The sequence below is a fragment of the Gambusia affinis genome, linkage group LG17, assembly GCF_019740435.1.
Source record: "Gambusia affinis linkage group LG17, SWU_Gaff_1.0, whole genome shotgun sequence".
In the NCBI taxonomy this organism is placed as follows: Eukaryota; Metazoa; Chordata; class Actinopteri; order Cyprinodontiformes; family Poeciliidae; genus Gambusia; species Gambusia affinis.
The window spans coordinates 18,686,141-18,707,841 of record NC_057884.1 but is presented as its reverse complement, the minus strand read 5'-3'; the positions used below and the strand labels follow the sequence as shown (position 1 = coordinate 18,707,841).

General features: G+C 35.5%; 1 protein-coding gene across 1 annotated transcript in view; it reads left to right on the top strand.

Annotated features, from left to right (window-relative positions):
• Window positions 1-21,701, top strand: part of il11ra (interleukin 11 receptor, alpha) — a 54,956-nt gene that overhangs the window by 10,995 nt on the left and 22,260 nt on the right. The window contains exon 2 of the mRNA XM_044096401.1: window positions 20,820-20,916. Within this exon, the coding sequence (XP_043952336.1) occupies window positions 20,820-20,916 (97 nt within the window). The remainder of the gene's footprint in view (window positions 1-20,819; window positions 20,917-21,701) is intronic.

Below are 21,701 nucleotides of genomic sequence, written 5' to 3'. Positions count from 1 at the left end.
TTGATCTGAACTTGGTGGTATATTTTGGATTTTTAGCTTTTGGAAATTTTGGACTTGACTAATGTTAATGGATTACAATTTGCTATATTACCTGTTATCACAGTTAGCATTGAAATTACAGAAGTCTAACAGAAAACAGATAAACTTAAATTTCCAAAACCATCTTTATTCAAGGCAACAACTGAAAGCTCAAAAAACAACTTTGTTGTACTCTGTTCAGCTTTTTTGTCATCTTGATTTCCTCTGACATCTCTGTGCCTCTTCTCGCTTCATGTTGGAACACCTCACCAATACTAAAAATAGCAAACTGTCAGTATTCTCATCATCACTCAGCCACAGTGATGGCTGAGTGGTTGCAATATGAAGAGTTTTGTTGATATGGTAGCATGGTAGAATTACTAATTGAAAACAGATCATCTTTGGTTTCTGACCCACCAGTCACATGTCAACCAATTTCAATTTCATTCACCATCCAGTTTTTCTTCATAATAAACAATTAAGTTCAGAATTTTTCTTCTCATTAAGAATTGATGTATGCGTTAAACTTTCTTTTTTTTTTCTTTTTACGCTTCATGGCAGGTTTTAATCTGTTGAGTCTCACTTTTGTTTGATTTTCCAAACTTGCGGTAAATCAGAAATGACTAACTGAGTGCTGTTTTACTCGAAACAGATGTCAAAAAGCAGCGACAGCTTTGTTGGCTTGATGTATGGTGGCCTCTGCCTTTGCAGCCGACAACATTTTGTTAGATGTTTTTTTTTTTTTTTTTTCAGACAAAGAGAAAGCCCTGTTGACAGCTATGCAGCAGATGTTAAGGTTGTTTGTCAAAAAGACACCAGATCATTTCAGCAACAAAATGCAGTTGTTTGGAAAAACTGCATTTGGCAAGATAGCTTCAGTAAAGGATCTTTACTGAAGCCAGTAAAGTAATCAGATTAACATTTGTTTTAGATTGTGGTGAGTAATCATCAAGGCTGACAAAGTGCATTCTTTTCATACCACATCTACACTCAGATGTTTTTAATGCATATTAAACATAATTTAAAAAGCTGTCCCTTAGAGTTTCTAAATGGCTACATAAGACTTGTAGACTTGTCCCTTAAACATAACATGCTTAAAGGAACATGTTTAAAATGTTGAAAAATTAATTGTAAATAACTTTAAACATCCACAAACTATCACAGAAGAGAAGTGTTCCTCTCTGTTTCATGATAAACTTATCTGATTACCATATAACCTCCTTTTTGTCACTTGTTAAATAGTCTATTCCTTGTGTCAACATTTGCCTTAAGATTTAGATAAAGTTAAAGTGGGCGATGGTACTGAGCTCACCTGTGTTCAGTCTTGCACTTAAAAAAATAGAGAGAGATTAGAATCAAGTCCAGCTTCTATCAATTTACATTCACGTAATTCTTCATTTTTAAAACTGTCGTAGTTTTAAAAGAGTTTTAAAAAATATATAAATTAGAACTACAGGTGCAAACACATTGCAGTGTATTCTTACTGAGGTAAAAATCCTGTACATTTGCCTGGAATCTGACTTCTGAACTCAAACTCAGATTAATACCTCAAACTAGTGTGGTCATGTAGAGGGTTCTCTGGTTAAACTCCACCCTCCATCTGCTTCTGCCTTTGATCATGAACAGCCCTTTTAATCTTTCTCTTGGATCCCATCAACACACAAGGACATACACACGCTCACACACGCTTGTATGCACGTACACAAACAAACACCAAACATCTTAAAGTCAACAAACATCAACCAAATCATGGAGGTGCTCTGTAAATCAGCCTCTCTATCTCCTGTGCCATCTCAAGCTTGGATAATCTGCTCCCTGTGAAGCCAGCGTTATTCTTGGAGCCACGCAGTCTGATGAGGGGCCTTCTTGTAATTGGACATTTGTTCATGCTGAACGAAACATCATTGCGAGTTGTGTTGCATCTGCTTTTTATGAGCAATCTAAGAACTCTGTGAGGTTGTTTCTGGTTTGTTTCTGTAAAATGAGTATATAAAGCAAGAATTTAAAGTTCCTTTGTATTAGTTCAAATGTGACATGTTTGCTCTGCTGACTTGGTTTCACTGAAAAGTCAGAAAGTCTCCTGAGATTTCACTTCAGCTTGACATTTTTAGAATCCATTAGCCCCAAAGTCTGCCTTAAGTGTATAGTCTCACTTTAGACTCTACAATGGCTCAACTAGATTGATTAGATTGAGTTAGATGTTGAGTCTGTGAAGGTTGTTTATTGTGTGATTCTTTAGTCTGATCTTTGCTTCAGGAAGCTTTCTGCCACTCAGACCTACACCTGTCTACAAAAAAAAAAGAAAAAAAAAGAAACTTTTTATTTTGAATATCCCCTGAAACCATTAAAAAAGGAAAAATAAATATTTCAGGACACTGCATTTGTGCAAAAGTTGAGTCATAGTACGTAACTGTCTCCAATATCCTCCATAAATGAACAAGATACAACATCGACACCTTGGCTGTGTTTAAATAATTTAAACAGAGTTGCCAGTGCTCATTCACCAGTATACCACCTTGTGTTTACAGCCAAGGGGAGAAAAAAAAGGTAGTGAGCAGGTGTTGAGACCGTTCACAGCTGACTGGAGCAGAATGGGAAGGGTCAACAATCATAAAGCCTGAGGGCCATTTGATATTTCAGCTAACATTTTGAAAGATTTTACTGCTGCTGACATGGAGGTAGATTTTTACAGAGAAATCTTAGTTGTCTGTAGCACAAAGAGGGCAATAAAAACTGCTTTTTCTAGATAGAGGGAATGCTTAAAGAGTGTCTGTAAAGAATATAACTAGACAATATACAAAAACATATATGGATATATTTAGATATCATAACAAGGAATAAAATATGCACAGTTTTGAGCTGATATTATATCAAGCTGCCCATATTGCTATGAAAACCACAGTCACCCATTTTAATGGAGTGCAGTGGATCCTTTAATTAGAACTTCCAACATTCCTCACACTACATCATGTTACTGGATGCCCTCTACAGTATTTTATCACTCCAGGAGAAAATGGATGTTGGTGCCAAGATTTTGTTCCCAGTGGCTGAAAGTGAAACTTTGTCTGTTCAGACAAGATTTTGGATGTATTTTTCAAAAGACCAAATGACTGTGTTTCAGAACACTAAGCAGTGGAGTCCCACAGGGATATGTACTCAGGCCCTTTGTCTTTACTTTGCTGATACATGATTATTTACCAGATTCAGGAAAAGCAGGTCATTGAGTATAGTTCAACCAGAATGATACTATTCATTAATAAGAATGAAGTACAGAGAAGAAGTGGAACAGGTTTTGAGTTGGTCTGTGGACAATACTCAGTCCCACACTGTCGAAACACTACTGAACTTATTTTGGGTCTGTGCATCAGTGTACATCCCAGTGGGGAGGGTCAGCACCACAAAATTTATGGGAATTTCTCTAGATACCCCCTTGTGTCTTAATACAGTACATGCGGGCAAGAAATCTAAACTGAAAATACATTTCCCCAGGAAGGTAAAGTGAAATGCTTTCTAGGCTACTATGCGGTCATACTGAATGTCATGTGAGAACTTGAGGTGTGATATGGTTAGCTGAGAAAGTCATGGGTGTCTCATTACCCTGTTTGAAGACCATCTTTAAGGAAAGATGCCAGCAGAACTTCTCAGTTTTACATAATTTCTTTCACCTCTTGGACATTTAACCTACCACCATTTAATACATTTTATATCAAATCAATAAAACATTACTAGAATCTAGAATTGCTTAAATCTAGTGTCTGTTATGCAGAAGAACTGCTATTTAAACTGAATGTAGATTTCATTATGACCGTTCTCTACCACCATCTGTGTATTTTTCTTCTTCCAACTGTATTTATGAGAGAGCAGTGAAGAAAGTTCAACTCTGATGTTTGTTTTCACATGGGAATTACATTTTTGTTCCACTTACTAGGTTTACATTCCTTTGCAAAGCACATTGAACTAATCTAAAGAGGGGAAAAAAAGCAACCTCTAGAAAACAATAGTATAATACACAGAGAAGAGGCTGCATAGTCCTGCCCGAGGATAGCGCTTTAGCTAATGCTGCTTGTGCTTGTAATCCAAGAGAGGAAGTGGTCAACTTCATTTGAAGTTGACAACTTCTTTGTAAGTTTTCTAAGTTTAAATAAAAAATAAAACTTCCATTCCCCTGAGGCTTTGTCAATCTTTAAATGCAACAATGGAAACCAAGATGTTTTCACCCCAGTTCACATTCGACTTCCTGGGATAAAATACAGTAAAACTCTGCCTTGTCTCTTCTCTTATCTTTCTAAATACTTTAATTTTTGCTCATAACTTCCTTTTGTCTTTTATTCCTCTTCTTACCTATTTCCATCGTCTTTCTGTTAGCGGCTCAACATGTCAGGACAGTCAGTCATCCAGTCTGTAGTAATGGGGAAAGCATGGAGTTCCCAGCAGAGTGACTCATGGTTCTAGCAAGCAGGGGTCGTGCAAGTGTGTGTGTATATGTGTGTGTGGGACAGCTGAAATATGTGTGGGGGGAGGGATAACTATATCACGTGTGGGTCTGTGGGTGTGTGGGTGTGGGGGGTGTGTGTGTGCCCAAACATGTTTATGTAATTTGGGTGTATGTTTGCCATGTTTTCCTTCCTGCTCGGTTCATGGTGAGAGATTTGTCGGTAGTGTAAAGGTCATTTGGTAGTCAAGAGTAAAGGACACATAAATCAGAGCTCAAATTAAAATGAGCCTTAGGAGGAAAAATAAACTTGTTTTATTTTCCTATACATATGGATATTTTTATCTCCCAGTAAACATATCAATCTTTGCATGTTGGACATATTTACCTATGACTCTCCTGTTTTGATTATTTCCTATTTTGTGGGCACTGTATTGTGAATTGACCTGGCAAACCCAAAGTATTTCTCTATCTTAAAGTATGCAAAAATGTTTTTTTTTATTCAAACATAGTGATGTTGCTAAAGCTGGCCATTAATATTTATCTAATAATTCTTATCAGTTATGTGAAAAGAATTTGTGATTGTGAAAGTATGAGTTGGAATGAATATGCCTAACATCCACTTTAATTCTTGGCTTTATTTTAGAAAAGTTCACTTCTATAAACAAAATTTCTGTGGAATATGATCAAAGAAAAAATTTTAAAATAACAAACGTGAAATTTGAATTAGTTTCAATTTACTGAGTAATGTTACATAATATATTGCATAAGTTTATTCTGTAGAGATGTTGACTCAAAAACTGTTATTATAATCTGAATTTTTTTGCCCCCTACTAATCCAAGTATGCATCATTAGAATGCTTGACACCCCTACAGCTCTACACTGTAGGGAATAACCTGTGTGTTTATCTTGTTCTCTGTTGTTTTCCCATAGTAACAAATGATCAAAATATCTATGGTGTCTCATATTTAGATGTTTGTATTTTAAATGACTTTTTTTACATTGGTGATTTGAAATGTAGCTCTATGCCAGCTTGAGAACCACTTACATTTTAGAAATGACCATTGAAATTGTCAGATTTTCTAATTAAAACTGTATCACGTTTTATCTGTATCTGTTTTAATGGATTCTGTAATACAGTGCATCTCATATAAAATCGAGATTCAGGAGTTGGGCGTATTCAGAGATTTCCATACCAATTACTTGATTCACTCTGAAAAATGAGGTAGGTAGGATTGGGCCATTCCAAATTGTTGAGTGTTAACTTTTGAATGTGTTCACGTGTGTTCAGTACCCAAGGGTGACATTAGGTTTTTCACTCACTCGAGGCACACTTTAACCCAGAAATGTTTGGATTTGAAATGCACCATTGAAGGGACTTGCATCAGCAGCTAGTCTGACCTTCCAGATGTTGATGTCAACTCTGACACCTATCCAACTTTGTAATTAAAATACAGTGTAAGCAAAACACTTGATTATGTGAAACAGTGTGTGACTTTCATTAGCAAACCAATGTTGCATGTTGAATATTTTATATAAGTCTTACTTTTGGTTAGAGATTATTCATTGTAATCCTTTCCAATTGACCCTGCAGTGGCAGAAGCAGGCAATGGAGACCACCAAACTAAGGTTGCCTTGTTGTAAATATGAAAAATGGCTCATCTTACCCCATTCTCACCTATACAAGTTGCTTAACATCACATTAAATCCCCTAAGGGGTCATTTAAAATTATATACAAAACCATCTTTGTTACTGTTGGGCAAAGGTGATAGTCCAGCATTAGGTGCATTTTCATTTCTAAGGTAGTGGTTGACATAATATGGAAACCCGAGAACACACCGTGTTGCAGTTTAGGCATTATGACAAAAACTTGGCATCTGACATGTCAGGGCTTAGACAGCTGAACATTTTTGTTTTGTTGGGTAAAACCTCAGAACACTTCTGTCATCACAGTTTTTACACTAATAATATAGTGTCAATGGAAGTAATACCTAATTTTTCTGAAGTGGAAACAATGCAGTTTATAATATTATGTGTATATGTTTATGCACATGAGAGCGTCTTAGTGTTGGATCAAACAGCAATCTTCAACTATCTGCTTTATGTCTTTATAATTACTTCCAGCAGTAGAGAGGCGCCAGTCTATGGTGCTAGTATGCGCACCCGGGCACAGGCACACACACAGATTCAAACACTCACAGCTTACCCAGTAGAGGAGCATGGCAGAGCAGAACTGGTCCAAGCTAACTAACCTTATTGCTTTTGAGTTTAACATCAGGCAACATTAACAAGCAATATGTGTGAGCTTTTCTGAGTCAGTTTCAGATGTAGGCAAACAGATATTTTGTTTGCTTACTATTAAATACAAAGAAAATGATTTTTCTAATTTAAATATTTTTAGATTTCATTGTCAAACCTGTAGCTGATGGTGGTGATCACAAATCATATTGTGCTGTATGTGTGCCTCTGTGTGTAACTTTTTTGGGGAGGATAACAGAGAGCATATGTGAAGGAGTAGTGTTTAAAGACCCTGTCATTGGCTCACACAGAGCAGATGTGTGTTGGACCATCATATTCCTTTTGGCCAGTAGCTGCACTGAGTCAAATGGTTCGGCTGTGTTTCACACGCTGAACAAGCAGCATAAACAAACTTCACAATATAAGGAGACAGAAAGCCAATTTATGCTAATAGATGCTGTCGTGAGGGTTGGGATTTATCAGAGCAGAGAGAGGTTGGCTTTTGGGTCAATGTGCGTATGGCTGGAAGTCTCTTGACTCCCAGGACACCATTGCTATGGTATTTTTCTAAACACTAATAAAATGGGGTTTACGGTAAAATTCTAATACTCCCAGCTGATGTCCGTTGAATGAACTGCAGACAATTAATCACTGGTAAAACAGATAAAGTTAAGAAAAACAATAAAATCACGTCTTCTGGTGATTTATGGTTTCAATTTCTTTTGTGGAAACTCCTCCTTTCTTGCTTTTTTCTGTTGTATTTATTTGCTGATGTGTGATGGTTCCTTTTCAAAAGAGTGTGAAGACATGTTAATTTAAAGTTTACCAAGGTCTAACAGTATTAAGTGAAGTAAAAAACATTTCTTATGGAGCATACCATCTTTCTTATATGAATAAGAAAGACACACCAAGTTTGATGTTAAAAATTTGGCATCTAGTTTGAGCAGTAGTAAACGAAATGAGGTAATATAATACTGAATGAGTGTAGTAAAATATGAACAACAGTAAAAAAATAATATGAATGAACACAAATGATTCTTCTAGTATGTTTTCTTAAGGTTATGGATGTTGCTCTTCACCATTCACATCTATTTATATCCTGGTAAAGACATGTAATGAAGTTTAAAATAGAAGTATATTTATTATAGTTGTTAAATCTTCCAGTAACAAAATTTAGAAAAACTTTGAACTAGAGGGGTATTTGGTAAGCGAAACATTTTTTCACTTTTTTTTTTTTGTGGTGATCAAAGTGTGTAGGTAATATATTGATTAATGCGTATTAGAAAGCCTTACTACGATTAGTAATCAAGGCCTTTCTGTTTTCTTGTGGCATATATAAGATAAGTACACCTAAAAATTCTTGATGCATACCGAATGGAGAAAAAATCTGTATAATTTGTTTTTATTGTGACTGTAAATATTACTAAAGTCAGAGTACATGCTGAAACAGTTGAAGATTCTCACTTTATGTGCTTTGTGAAATGATCCTAACATGATGGATTTATGTTTAGGAAAATTGTTATTTTTATTTTATTTTATTTTTTTATAAATACTGTGATTATCTTCTGGTGGATTTTATGTGTGATGGTTTACCATGGTATGTGAATGTAATACGTAGTTCCTGAGTATATGTGCCAACAAGCCTTTGAGATTCAACGCCCAGGGACACCTGAGGGTGTTAATCCGTCTTTGTTTCTCAAATTGGGAAAGATGAGAGAATTAGACATTGATGTTAAGCAGATGTGTGTTGATCTTAAGTCAGTAAAATGGCCTCAGAAAATCAACAATTGCTCACCTGACTTTGCTCAAAAGCTTAAACAACTGGAACCGTGACAAATAAGGCTGGGCAAAGACTCTACTTTATCTTTCCAAGACCAACAGTGAGGAGAACGGGAAACAGTTTTTATTGTAAAGCATTTTCTTTACTAGACCTGCGTGTGTGGATAGTGTTGAGCACATACAGACTGCATTTACCATGATGATGGAGCAGACAGTATAGAGCTGGAGCATCGATGCACCACAAAAACTGTGGGTTGTGTGGAACAATAGATACACTGTTAAAACTCAAGAAGAGGGCTTTCTTCTTGTTGGCAGTCATGAAGCTTCCATTGGACAACATCTGCTTGGCAACTCAGTTTGTGGTCATTTGGTTTTCTGGGCATAAAGGCTTCAGCCTTGCTAAACTGCAGTAATGTGTTCTAACTTTCCTGAGGGAAAAAATGAAAACTAAAGCTAAAGACCCATTTACAGGAGTGCTTAGTCAAACTTTAACTTTTTGTGGATTATCATTAATCAGTAGACCTTGCTAAGTTTCTGTACTTCCGTGTTTTATTTATTTATTTTTTACTAATACGTCGTCAGCCAGGCAGTGCTGTTGTTCGGTACGTATGAGGCCTGGTTGGTAATTACTACCACAGAAGTTAGAGATGAGCTGACAATTTTTGGTTTCCTTCAAAGTCTGACTTGCTAATTCTAATTTTGACAGCTATTTTTTGACCAGAGTGTATCAAGGGACAACTGGCTATTCCGAATCTGGTTCATCTTGACTAAAATTTAGACTAATTTGTACTGTGGAACAATTTTAAAAATGTTTAAGGAAATAAATGTCATTTCGAATCCTCACAACATTTTCACCATAATTGTATTTCAGTACTAAACTATAATATTATAAATACTACCATATAAGTAGAATATGGCCATGCATTTCACATGAAATACCTGTTCATAAATTGTGTCAAACGAACAAACAAACAAAAAAAAAAAAAAAATTACCGAACAAAAGAACAACAAATAAAATAAAAAGTAGCCTTATGTACAGCGATAATTTTCTTTTCACACAGGCTAAAAGGCCATGCATTTCACATGAAATGCATGGCTTCACTGAGTTTCTTCTTTAATATCTAACTGAAATATGTCAAGAATTAATGGCATTTTCCCCCTTTGAGGATGAGCCAGTTGGTTTTATTCTTTTTAACACTTCCTTGTTTTGGTTACTTATCTGAATCAAATCCTGGATTTAACACCTTTCAGTTCAAACAAAAGTCCCAATCAATACGTAAAAAGAAAAATAGGACATATGTTTTAGGAGTTCCAGGTTACGCTTATATATTTTTTTGTTTGGATGCTTTGGGTTCATCATTATAGTGGATTCATTGTAAAATCTTGCAGTAGATATTTATGCAACTAATTCATTGCATGGCAGGAATTTGTCACGGGAGGTTTATTCGCTGACGGTGTGAATATGTAAGTTTTTAATTTGTTGTAGTTGAGTAGTTGTCTTGAGATGTGTACTTCTTTGATGAGAAACACCAGCACAGAGTCTAAAGAGAAGCGTTTGTATGCAGATGTACTTCTGCTAAATCCAAACTCCCAACCCCCACTCCAAATGATGCAGTTCAGTACGTGTTTATTTATATGTTACATTGGCTTCAGTATTACAAACTTGAGTGCTCACAGGACTGCGGTCTTTGTGTGTGTGTGTATATATGTGTGTGTGTGCAAATAGCTGGCATATGGTAGCCATCTTGCCCTGGCGACAGAGATGGAGGAAATTCCAGCGTTATAGGGCTGAAGCCAAGATATCCTTACTGCCACAGACACTCACTCGCTCTCTCTCACTCACATACACACACACGCACCGATTGTGCCAAACCCACACTCACAAAGTAATATTTCTATGTTTAAAAGTATTGAAAAGTTAATGGAAAATTCTCCGATTGGAGCCAAAAGCTGTTTTGTATTTAAAGTTTCCACTCTTTCTGCCTTTCTGCCTCTTTCCCCCCTCTCCCTTTTTGTTTCACATATACATGTGTCTGCACACTCAAGGTCTAATCTGTAAATTGTCTTGGTGTTATCTCAGTACCCAGATGGAGCCTTTACTTCTTATGTTCTAAGGCTTGGGAAAAAGAAAGAAACAAGTTGAGAAACCTGTTAGCTGAATATTTCTGGCAAGTTCTTTTACAGTTCTCTTTTTTTAATTAACAGCATATTCCTAGATAAAGTTGTTTGTGCTCTTCACAGTCTATGCTGATTGCCTTTCTGGTTTTATCAATTATATTATCATCATCATAGTCTTAACCTTTTGTAAGTATGAAGTGCATTTAAGGAGTGAAAACATAACACTTAATTATTATGTTAATAATAATAATGAAAATAATTAGTATAAATTAATTATGTTAATTATGTTAATCATTTAATTAATAATGATATTTATGCATAGTAATACTTAATTACTATTACATTGTATTTGCTAAGTGAAATTCATTTTCACTTCATCATCTACTCCTATTACAAAAAATATACACAGATAAGACTTTTAATATTTTAAAATAGCACTGAAAAGACTTGAAATTTTGATCTGTGTTTTGCATCTTAAATTAGTAATTAGCAGTGAGTGTATGTAGCATTATAAAATTAGCAGTATCTCTATTCTAGTGAATAGAAATTTTTGTTTTAATTAGAGATTCTGAAAAGCTTGTCCATTTACAAATCCAGCATGTTCTATGACATGAAACAAATATGTTTAGCCTTTCTGTCCCAATCACCCGTAAATCAATTTATTGCATAATAAATTAAAATGAGTTCAATGATTTCCATTTGCATGATTTATCGTTTTTCTTTTTGAAAGACAGATTAGTTTACAGAGACTTCATAATTTATTTTATTTGATGTTTTGTGTATTTTTGGGGGGATATTCAAAATGTCTTGCAATTCTTGTATTAAACATTCATTAGAAAGTAAAGTTTATTGATTTTAGAGAATATATTCTTGTTTTTTTTGTTTGTTTATTTTTGCCATTATTTGAGACTGGTCTTCAAATAACTACAATTTTATGGTTTATCGCAATTACTTCTGGGACAATTTGCTATCATGGCAGGCCTAAGCCTTTCTATTATCTGCTAAATGCCCTGCACTCTCTGAGTCTACCACTGACTGACTGGGCCTCAGAAATGTCATTCAAGACATTTTCCTTTTGACTAGTTGTTTACATTTTTGCACTTCCTCTAAAATCTCTTTGAAAATTTAACCTGAACTTTACTTTCCCTTAGCAACAGGGCCCACTAAGAAGAGCTAAAAAATTCTTTGCTTTGGTTCTGGTCACCTAATTACAAATGACATGATTAAGAACTATCGGAATTCTTTGGTTCCCTAAGCTAGAAAATGCAAGCAAAAAGATCATTACAATTGGCACCACAGAAGGATTATGAGACTATTTGGAAACATTTCTGTCCTTATGTTTTTTTTGTGAGGATTATTCACTTGTGGAAATCATTATAGACATCCTCTATGTTCCCAAGAGTAGATTTGCTTGGAATTTCATCTAAGAACGAGATTGTGCAATGGTCAGTGAAGCTGCGAAAACCAAAGAGCTGTCTTGAACAGCACACATTTTGCTTAGTATGTACAACATTCCCTCTGATAACATTCATAATGTAGTTTGAACAAAGTTCAAACAATAACCTTTAGCTTGGAAGTTTGCCACAAATCAAAATATCTTCCTAAAAAAAAATGTAGAGAATGCAACTTGAACCACCAAACATCCTAAGCAACGTCCTTTAGACGGACATAGCTGAGGTTGAGATGTTTAGTGAAAACCAATCACGGCGTATCAAAACAAACATCTCATGCCAACTGGCAGCTGAAGCTTAGCAGAAACTGGGCCAAAGCACAAGACAATGATCTCAGGCACAGTAAAAGCTGGAACAAAATACCTTTAAAGGAAAAATAATAGAGGCATTGTATTTGCTAAGTGAAATTCTAGACCACCACCTGACTTGCTTGAAGTGCTGTGGCGGAACCTTAACCAGATATTAATGAAAATAAATCATGTTATAAAGATGAGTGAGCCAAAATTCCTTCACAATGACGTGAAACTGATTAAGTCATACGGAAGATAATTACTTCAAATTGGAAGGTGCCAATTTAATAATGAAGCAGTTCACTTTGACCTACTTCACATTCCTGTCTGTCTGCCCCCTTTTTTGGTAACATATTTACAACGCTGCTTGACCACTCCTGTTTCTGCCATGACCATGACCTCTCATTCCTCCCTACCACCTTGTTGTTTATCTCTTGGTGCTTGAGAGCTGTCAGCAGGTAATGTTGGCTTTGATGCCAAGCAGAAACTTATTTGTTTTCCTCTTTTGGTCCTCTTTTATTTAAATTAGATTAAAGCTGTGTAAAAAAAAAAAAAAAAAAGAAAAAGAAAAAATTCATTTGGGTAAATGTTAATTTTGAATGTAGATTTAGGGTGCATTCAGACCAGATAGTCTGGAAGACTTGGTTGGATTGGGGACTAAAATTGCAACATTTATTACATTTTCAGAACTGTAGTTTGCATTCACACTGCACTGTGTCAAATGACTAACTGTCAAACTAACTGAAAAACCTGTTCCCCTCCATCGCCTGTGGTGGTGTTCCCCCCACCACAGGCAATTTCTTCAGTAAAGAGTTACTGAAGAAATCGACAAAAAACTTTGTAAGACCAGCACAATTTCCTTCTTCACAAAAAGTAAACAAAAACGGAGTGGTGTCAGATTTTTGCAGGATTTCGTCATTCATATACATTATTGGTTTGGACATCGCCTGTTAACCGCTAATGATAGCAACGCTCCTGCAGGCGCCTTTACTATGCAGTGAGTCTGTCCACTAAACCAGGCTGTTCCAATGCGGGAGGAGCAGGAGTCACAAAATGTATTTCTTACCTGATTTCTATAAATTAAAGCTGAGAAAATTGCTGATGTTTGTAAGTATTTTCCCTCGATATAAAACCATTATCAATTTGGTTTCTATCAAGTTGACAGAGAGGACTAAGCAAATAGCTCTTTTATATTGGTGTATAATTACGTAATTGCTGCTGTTAATTTTATTAGTTTGTCAAAGTGTAAGAAACCATGACACATACTGTATATATGGGACATATGAAATATGTCATCCTATTTGATGATTAAATATTCAAAGAACCGAGGCAATTAGTCCCATTTTATTAAAGATTTAAATATGTTTAATATTTATTAAAGATTTTAAAATTACAGCAGCTGCAGAATGCCACAGCAACGGGGATTTAATCTGATGAACAAAATATAAACTTTAAATCATTTATATTCTGCTTTTCCTCAACACAGACCCGTTGCCATGACAACCGACACAAAAACTTTGTTAACCGACAGAGCAGAGAGTAATATATTGACCAGAATGTCCTGCACTGTTGCTAACTTCCTGCTTTTGGAACGGTCTCTAGTCAGGCTGCATTCAGACAGGTTTCCTACCGTTTTAGAGTTCACTTCAACCTGACCAAGACTGAGGTTTTTAGGCGGGTCAGAGTTCGCTTTTTAAGTCTGTTTTGGAATTCAAATTTGCATTCTGACCTCCCCCCAAAAATTGGACTTTCTAGACAAACGATTCAGGACTCTATCCTGGGTTGGTCTGAATGCAACCTTACATTACAAATATGTGTCCTGTCTAGAGCAGAGATTAAAGAAGCCGTGGATGTTGGTATTTGTGTTACTGCTAAGACAGTTTCCACTGGTTGTATTAATGCAAATTTATATATTTGGTGTGCAAACTATTAAAATGTGAGAGCCTCCTCTATTTTTAGTGAGGCTTCAAGTATTTGCGGATTTTAACCTTTCACAGGTGGTTGTGGTCACAAACCTCCTTAAATACTGGTGATCCACTGAATGCTAATATTTAGGATTTTTGTTTACCTTTTGTAAGAGATACAGAGGGAAAATAAGGTTGACACTTTAAATTGATCTATGTACATGCACAACACATATTCCATTCATATTTTGGCCAGTATCTGGCCTGCAGTGAATACTTTTGTTTTTGCTTCAATCTTATCTTCTCCCTTCTCTTGTTCCATTAGCTCATTCACACCTAGACTCCAACCAGCAAAGCAAGGAATTCACTGGCACTCATTTAAAGACTTCTGTAGTCTGTGTGTCAAAAAAGAAAGCCCTGCGCTTTGTCCGCTAACACGCTTTGAGCTGCTCCACATATGGAAATATACACAGACACACACGGATGTCAGTCAGCGGTGCTCTTATCGCCTGGAAAGGTCAGGAAGAGAGGGTGTGCAGAGATTGCCATGGTGACCTGGGTAAACACCAGCTCCATTGTAGTCCTTCCCCACCATCTTGGCTTAGCATCGTTACGTTGTTGGTTTAGTGCACGTACACGCACACACAGAGTGTATTTTTTCACTCCGTCTCATTCACACTCACACACAATGCACAGTTAAGTAATTTGAAACCCTGCAGTTTGTCATAATTTTACACTCTGAAATAGATGTGAGACACAAACAAGTAAACACACTTTGACTATTGTTGTGAAGGCTGGTGCGTTATTGAAACATCGGTCTTTGTTAATTTCTAATTTATGACATGTACTCTAATGATCTGTCCTTCCGTACAGGACATCCTGCAATGATTTATGTCACTGGCCAGCAAAGCATAGTGTACCTGACTGAGCAGTCCTTTTTCTTTTTCAAAGTGCAACTGTTCCAGTACTGTATTATTGGTGTACTTTAGGGATTTTCCCTACAACACCTAAGATCTGCTGTACTTTAAACAAGATTCACCAAATTCACTCCTCCTCCTACTGAACCCCCAGGCCTGGCGTTTTTTCCCCATGCCTTTCTCCTATTCTCGTTCTGTCTGTCCTTTCAGTGTCTTGTTTCTTCTCTTGTAAAGCTGCCTGAATGTGCAGTGGCATGCCAAAAACAGAGTGACTCACCACGTGGGATTGTGCTGCCATGGAGAACACTGGTTAATAAAACGCCTTTTTAAATGCGATCTTTGTCTGTCTTTGTCTTATTTTATCAAAACTTGAGAACCAATAAAGACATCTTCAACTGACCCCTCAGCACATAGGTGTTGTTTGAGTTTTGTCTTGATACATTGACTTTCACTTTTTACTATGTTTGAATTGGGCGGAACATTTTTCACCGAGAAAGTTTCTATGTCCCGGTTTAGCAATTACTTTTTATCACTTTGTAGTTAAAAGCTCTGAGAACACTTTCAGCTTTATTACTGGCTAACTTGTGCTTTGTGGTGGATTTACAACTTTTGTTGTTTTTCTGCTTTTACGAATTGCGAGTGCTTTCTTTAAAGATGCATCCTAGTGACAATGACCACATTCCCATGTCTGTAGAGAGGTTTGGTTTAGTATTCACAGTAGAAGGGTGACTGGAGGGTATGACTCAGGCTATTGGCTTGTGATTACACACTGACAAAGACACACACATGAAACCTGAAAAGAAAGCATGGCGAACACAGTCAATCTCTGTGACGCTTGATGTTGTCCATATGCTTTTTGTATTTATCATGTAGAGTGTCAGACTAGTTTTGCACAGATAATTACGGTAGATTTTGCTGTCTAGCAGAGAGTTCAAAAATGAAAAAGGAACTCTAGATGAATGCATTCATATAAAAACTAAGTGGAGACTTGGAGAGTAGTACTAAAGATCAGTACTGATTAGAAGCCTGGAAAGCAGTATTAATCACCAAATCTTCATCTTCGCCTGCCGACCTTTGACTTTATGTAGAAAGACACAGTCTCATCTTTACTCAGAGTTGCAATTAAACATGTTACAAACATAATATTCTAACTTTTTTCCCAATTCTGCTTTTAATAGAACTACTTTACTGAGTAATGGGTGTTTCTTTTGTTTCTGATCATAATCTGAGACATTTTTTTTAGTCCACAAGATGTTTCTTTATTAAAATAAGTGAAGTTTCAAAGGCACTGCTTTTCACTTTTTCTTTGCTTTTTTGTATGTATTCCTGCTGACTGTTGGTATCGACTGAACAATGTATGCCAGTGTTGCCACGTGTTGATTAAGAAGAACCAAATGGTTTAAGAAAATGTGTTTACTGAACTCTGTTCTGGCAGGGATTAAATTGTGGGAAAAGTGAATCAGACTGGGAGAAAGAACAGGAGCTTTCTAATTCCTCAGGGTCAGATACAGATAAGAACCAGCTGACTGGACCTGATAGAAGAATTATTTTTCACTAGGGATGTATAAAACAAAATATTAAAAAAAAAGGTGAGCCGCATATTTCATTTTTTAAGATGATCGAACAGCCAAGCTATACTAATAGAGCAATAGAAATCTGTGTGCTATACTTTGAACATTTTGATGTTCGAGTGATGAAGAGTCATCAAGTAGATGAGGTGGTGAAAGTGTCAAGGTCTAAAAAAAGAAAGCAACAGGCTGAAAGTGGAGGACAGCAGAAATCGTGTCTGAGATTTAACATCCGTCTAAGTGTTGCTGACAAGCTCCTACATTAATATTCCATTTGCACGTTTTAAACCATCAGCAGAAATGTTTCCTTTTAACTATCAGAATTTCCTTTTTATAACAGAATGAAAAAAAATACATTAAGATAGCACTTCCATTACACTGGAAACATTTATTCATGTGAAAAAAAGTGTTTTTTTTATGCTATTGAAAAAAGCAAAAATTCAAAAATGATGTAGAATGTAGGTCTTTTGCTTCTGAGCACAATAAACAATGTGAACTGTCAAAACTTTCTCTTAAAGATTAGTTGGTTTTGCTTGTCAAACTTTTTAAATAAATGAAAAACAAATATCATACATTAAAAACGTTGTCTGAGTGAGTCATCCCAGTCAACTTGACCATCTTGTGAATAAGTAATTGTGCTTTGCTTAGCTATGCTTATGTCACTGTGGCGGTGTTTTGACCTGCTCTTAGCAGATTTTGTTTAGGCCACATTGGAAGGATTTTCCTTGAACAAACTGTTTAAAATTGTGACACACCATCTCTTTTAGATTTATATCAGAATTTTACTAGACCACTAAGGAAAAAACAAAACAAAACACTTTTTAACCATAAAGAGGTGGACCTTCTAGTGTGCTTTGGATCACTGTTTTGCAGCATAACCCATGTGTAATTGAGGTTAGGGTCACACACTAATGGCCAGACATTCAATTACCTTTTCTCGTCACTGTATAACGTATGAATACCATCTAGAGTTTTGTTCATGGAATGTTTCTCAGCAGCTTAACAGTAAAAAGAGGAATGTAAGCAAGTGAGTGTGAAAGCTGTGAGATTTAAATTTGCCCTATACTCTGAGGTGGTGGTGGTGAATGTAACATGGCTGTGCTAACTCCTAGCATGGTAGACACAAGGGGGCTGACAAAGACATCAAGAATATTTTTGAACCAGTTTATGTAGAAACCACTTAATTTTTTCGTTTTGGTTGATTGCATGAATTATTTGGAGAAGGAGGTGGTCTGCTATTGTAAACTTTTATAACACAATGAACCTGTAATTAAATTGTTGATTACAAAATGTACGTCTGGAAAGCTAGGCTGCAGAGATTTCCAATGACTTATTGTGACTGAACCAATGATGCACAAGACTTATCACGGGTCGGTGTTTATTTAATGGGGTCAAACTGCATAAATGTGAGCTGTTATGTAGTCAAGTTGTGCCAATGTGTTTTGTTTATTTAACATTTACAACTGCTGGTCATATTAAAATGTGTTTTGAGGCCAATTGTATGGAGAAAACAATGAAACACCGACAGTTTTATTTCTGTTTGTCCATATGTTTCTGTCACGTTATCTTAAGAGTCCTCTTTGTAATATATTGTAAATAACTCTTTAAAAAACACTATTAATCAGTCACTAAGATGTAACACATTGCCTAGACGCTGGCAGCCTCAAACATAACACCTTGTCCTCCTGTTTACTTTGAGGTTTATATAACAGATGATCTGTTTGGCTGAGATGCTGTGAACCACATGTTGGAGTGTTATTCTCACTAAACCATAATGATCGCAGTTCAAGCGCCCATAAATAAACCTTCAAAATTCAGATTGTCTTTGCAGATGGCATGAGAGAAAAATCTGGTTTTGCAATGGTCAGTAATATTCATACAATAGATGTTAGGTTACTACCTATTAGGGAAGAACTGTTACAAAGTTTTCATGTGATAACAGGAATGAATATCTAGCTAACAGCGTTAGCTCAAAGATTTCAAATATAAATGTTACTGTTGCAAAAATAATCCAGATTACTACAGCTACAGTAATCGTATTTATACAATGTTTTGAAAATTTATATTTAGACTTTGGTAAAAAATAAATGCCTGCCTTGACTGAATACTGGCTTTACCAATCCAATATTTAAATTTTTAAGAGCTCCTTGTGCAGAAATATATATATATATATATATATATATATATATATATATATATATATATATATATATATATATATATATATATATATATATATATATATATATATATATATATATATATATATATATATATATATATATATATATATATATATATATATATATATATATATATATATATATATATATATTTGGTGTTTTTTTTTTGTTTTTTGTTTTTTTTTGTTTTTTTTTATATGCATAAACACATGTTTAATTTGTGAGTAGCTAGTTAATTAGATGGCTCTCTGCACAGATAACCAACCTGCAGTCTATTCCCTAGCATACATGTGTTTTGTTGTTTTCCAACTGTTGTGTTACCTTGATAAGAGTTGTAAGTGGTGCCTGAGTAGTTTCCACACTCTCACTATCCTTGAATTTTGTCAAGTGAATGACAGAAAAGTTTCAGCCGCCATTTTTCTGCCTCCTGACCAGCAGTGTGAAGCAACAAATCGGGGAGAAGGAGAGTCATCTCACTCTGATGACTCTCAGAGGTTGTGTAGGGACAGAGCCTCTGGCAATTTCTGCATCTTCTCATTAAAAGGGGATTTAAACCTTACGAATGGTGTGAAGGAATATGTTTGAGTTTTTAATAACCCTAGCCTTTTGTTGAAAGCCTTGCTATACCTTGATTCCGATATCTGACTCATACCTATGTGGCTGAAATCTTGGCAGAAGATGTTTAGCTTTGCAAAGTTTCTGTTGCATTTTTAAAGTCTTTCAAAGTATTCATCTTTATTTTAGATTTTTAGAATGTTTTATGTACATCCAGAAAGTTTTATGTAGTATTTATTATATCTTAAATGTTTTTTTTTTTCAATATTAATTTTCTGTGTTAATTGATGAACGCTAGTTTGGATTGTTTTCATGTGTCATTCACTTAACAATATATAACTCTGGTTAGATAGTACAGATAGTGCTGAATAAAAATTAATATGGATTAGCTGTGACATATTATGAAGGTTCAGATTATGGTACTGCAGGTTGAGAAATTTTTCTGGTCCAAACATGTCTAGTATGATTAAACAGAGTGAAAATAATGGTAATCAATATGTATGTTTTGATACTTTTATTATTCATTTCAAGGTGAATGACTAAATGTCATTTAGTTCAGACATTTCTGAACTAAATGTCTGTCGCTCATTATTTGCTCATACTTCGTCTCCTCTTTCGCTCCTGGTGAATGTTTGACATTGAAAGAAATGGTGTTTGTGTTCAGATAAAAAGAGTGGGTTCTTTATGCTTCGTGCTTCGTGCCAGTCAACCCACGGAAGATGTCTCATTGGGTTTCGGCATTGAGCAGCTTCATGAAAAACAAGACTGCTGAATTGATTTTATAAATAAATTATATATATATATATATATATATATATATATATATATATATATATATATATATATATATATATATATATATATATATATGTATATGGGGTTAGGGTTAGGGTTATTATATATATATATATATATATATATATATATAATATGCATTATATTTATAGTTTTCTAAAAAGTCTTTCCTGTAATAGACCACTGCTGCAGGATCTAAATAGGCTGCTATTCAATTTCATAATGAGGAAAGTATGTGTTTTGAATATATTTACATGGCAAACTCTTTCTAGACCTTCAGGATTTATCTCTCCATTAATACAATGCAGTTTTCTGTACTTATCTTATAGTCACTTTCTATATAAATTGTTATGAAAGTCTGTTATTTGACGTTGAAAAGCTCTTTCGCTGAAGCTTCTGCTGCTCGATTACTGCCGTTTCCTGTTTGAGGCATTAAACCCTGTAAAAGAGAACTACGAGCCATCAGTTGCCATATTTATCTTTTTTTCAGAAGCATAACCAGGAAATGGTTACTTTTGATTAAATTTTAAATAACTACCTCGTCCATCTGTGTCCCGCTGTCTTTCTAGATGCCAGGCCTTCTGTCCAGTCCTGTTTGTCTCACAGTCATCTGGTTTTTGTCTTGGTCACTGCCTCCCAGCCGTGCTCAGATTTGGACTGATGAAGGTAACATATGCGCACACACGCACACGCCTTAACACACTTTCGTTGCAAACAAAACTGACAGTTACATTTTTATGAGAATATATGTGGCTGCACATTTGTCTGGGAACATACCTTCGCGTCAACCCAGCAACAACACACACAGACGCACATCCTGTCGAGAGTCCAGCGTGGACTCCTCTGGATCCTTGACATTTGATGGCTTTACGTACATATAGAGCTTAGTGTAAGAATGAAAGAAAGTGTAAAATTTAATTCTTTATTGATAACTCCAGTGCTTGTCTTTCTTTTTTTGTGAAAGCAATTTCATAAGGTCAGAGCTTGTAATGTATGCTGTAATGGCTACAAACTCCCACACTAGGTAACTAATTTAGTTGCAAAGAAATCTGAGCGATGTGTCATGATGCCCTATAGGAAAGATCAATTAAATGAATAGCAGTACTTCTCACCTTTCCTGCTCTGATTATCCACAGATGATTACTTGAAGCTCCAGTTTTTGTTTTAAACTTATTACAGCACAACACCTTGAGTAATGTAAAAGCAGACTTTAATTAAACTCGATAAGCTGTAATGGTTTAAGGATGATGTAATTGTGTTGGATATGATTTTTTTTAATTATTTACTTTTTGCCTTTGTAAAATTCCACCTATAGTGACAGAGTCATGGATAACAGAGCCATAGTTCAGGATTTCAGCAGGTGTTAGAGTGAAACGTGTAATTATTTAAATGTGTTTGCAGTTTAGGCAGAACGTCCTAACTATCAAACAGGTGATTTTTCAGGTGTGTAG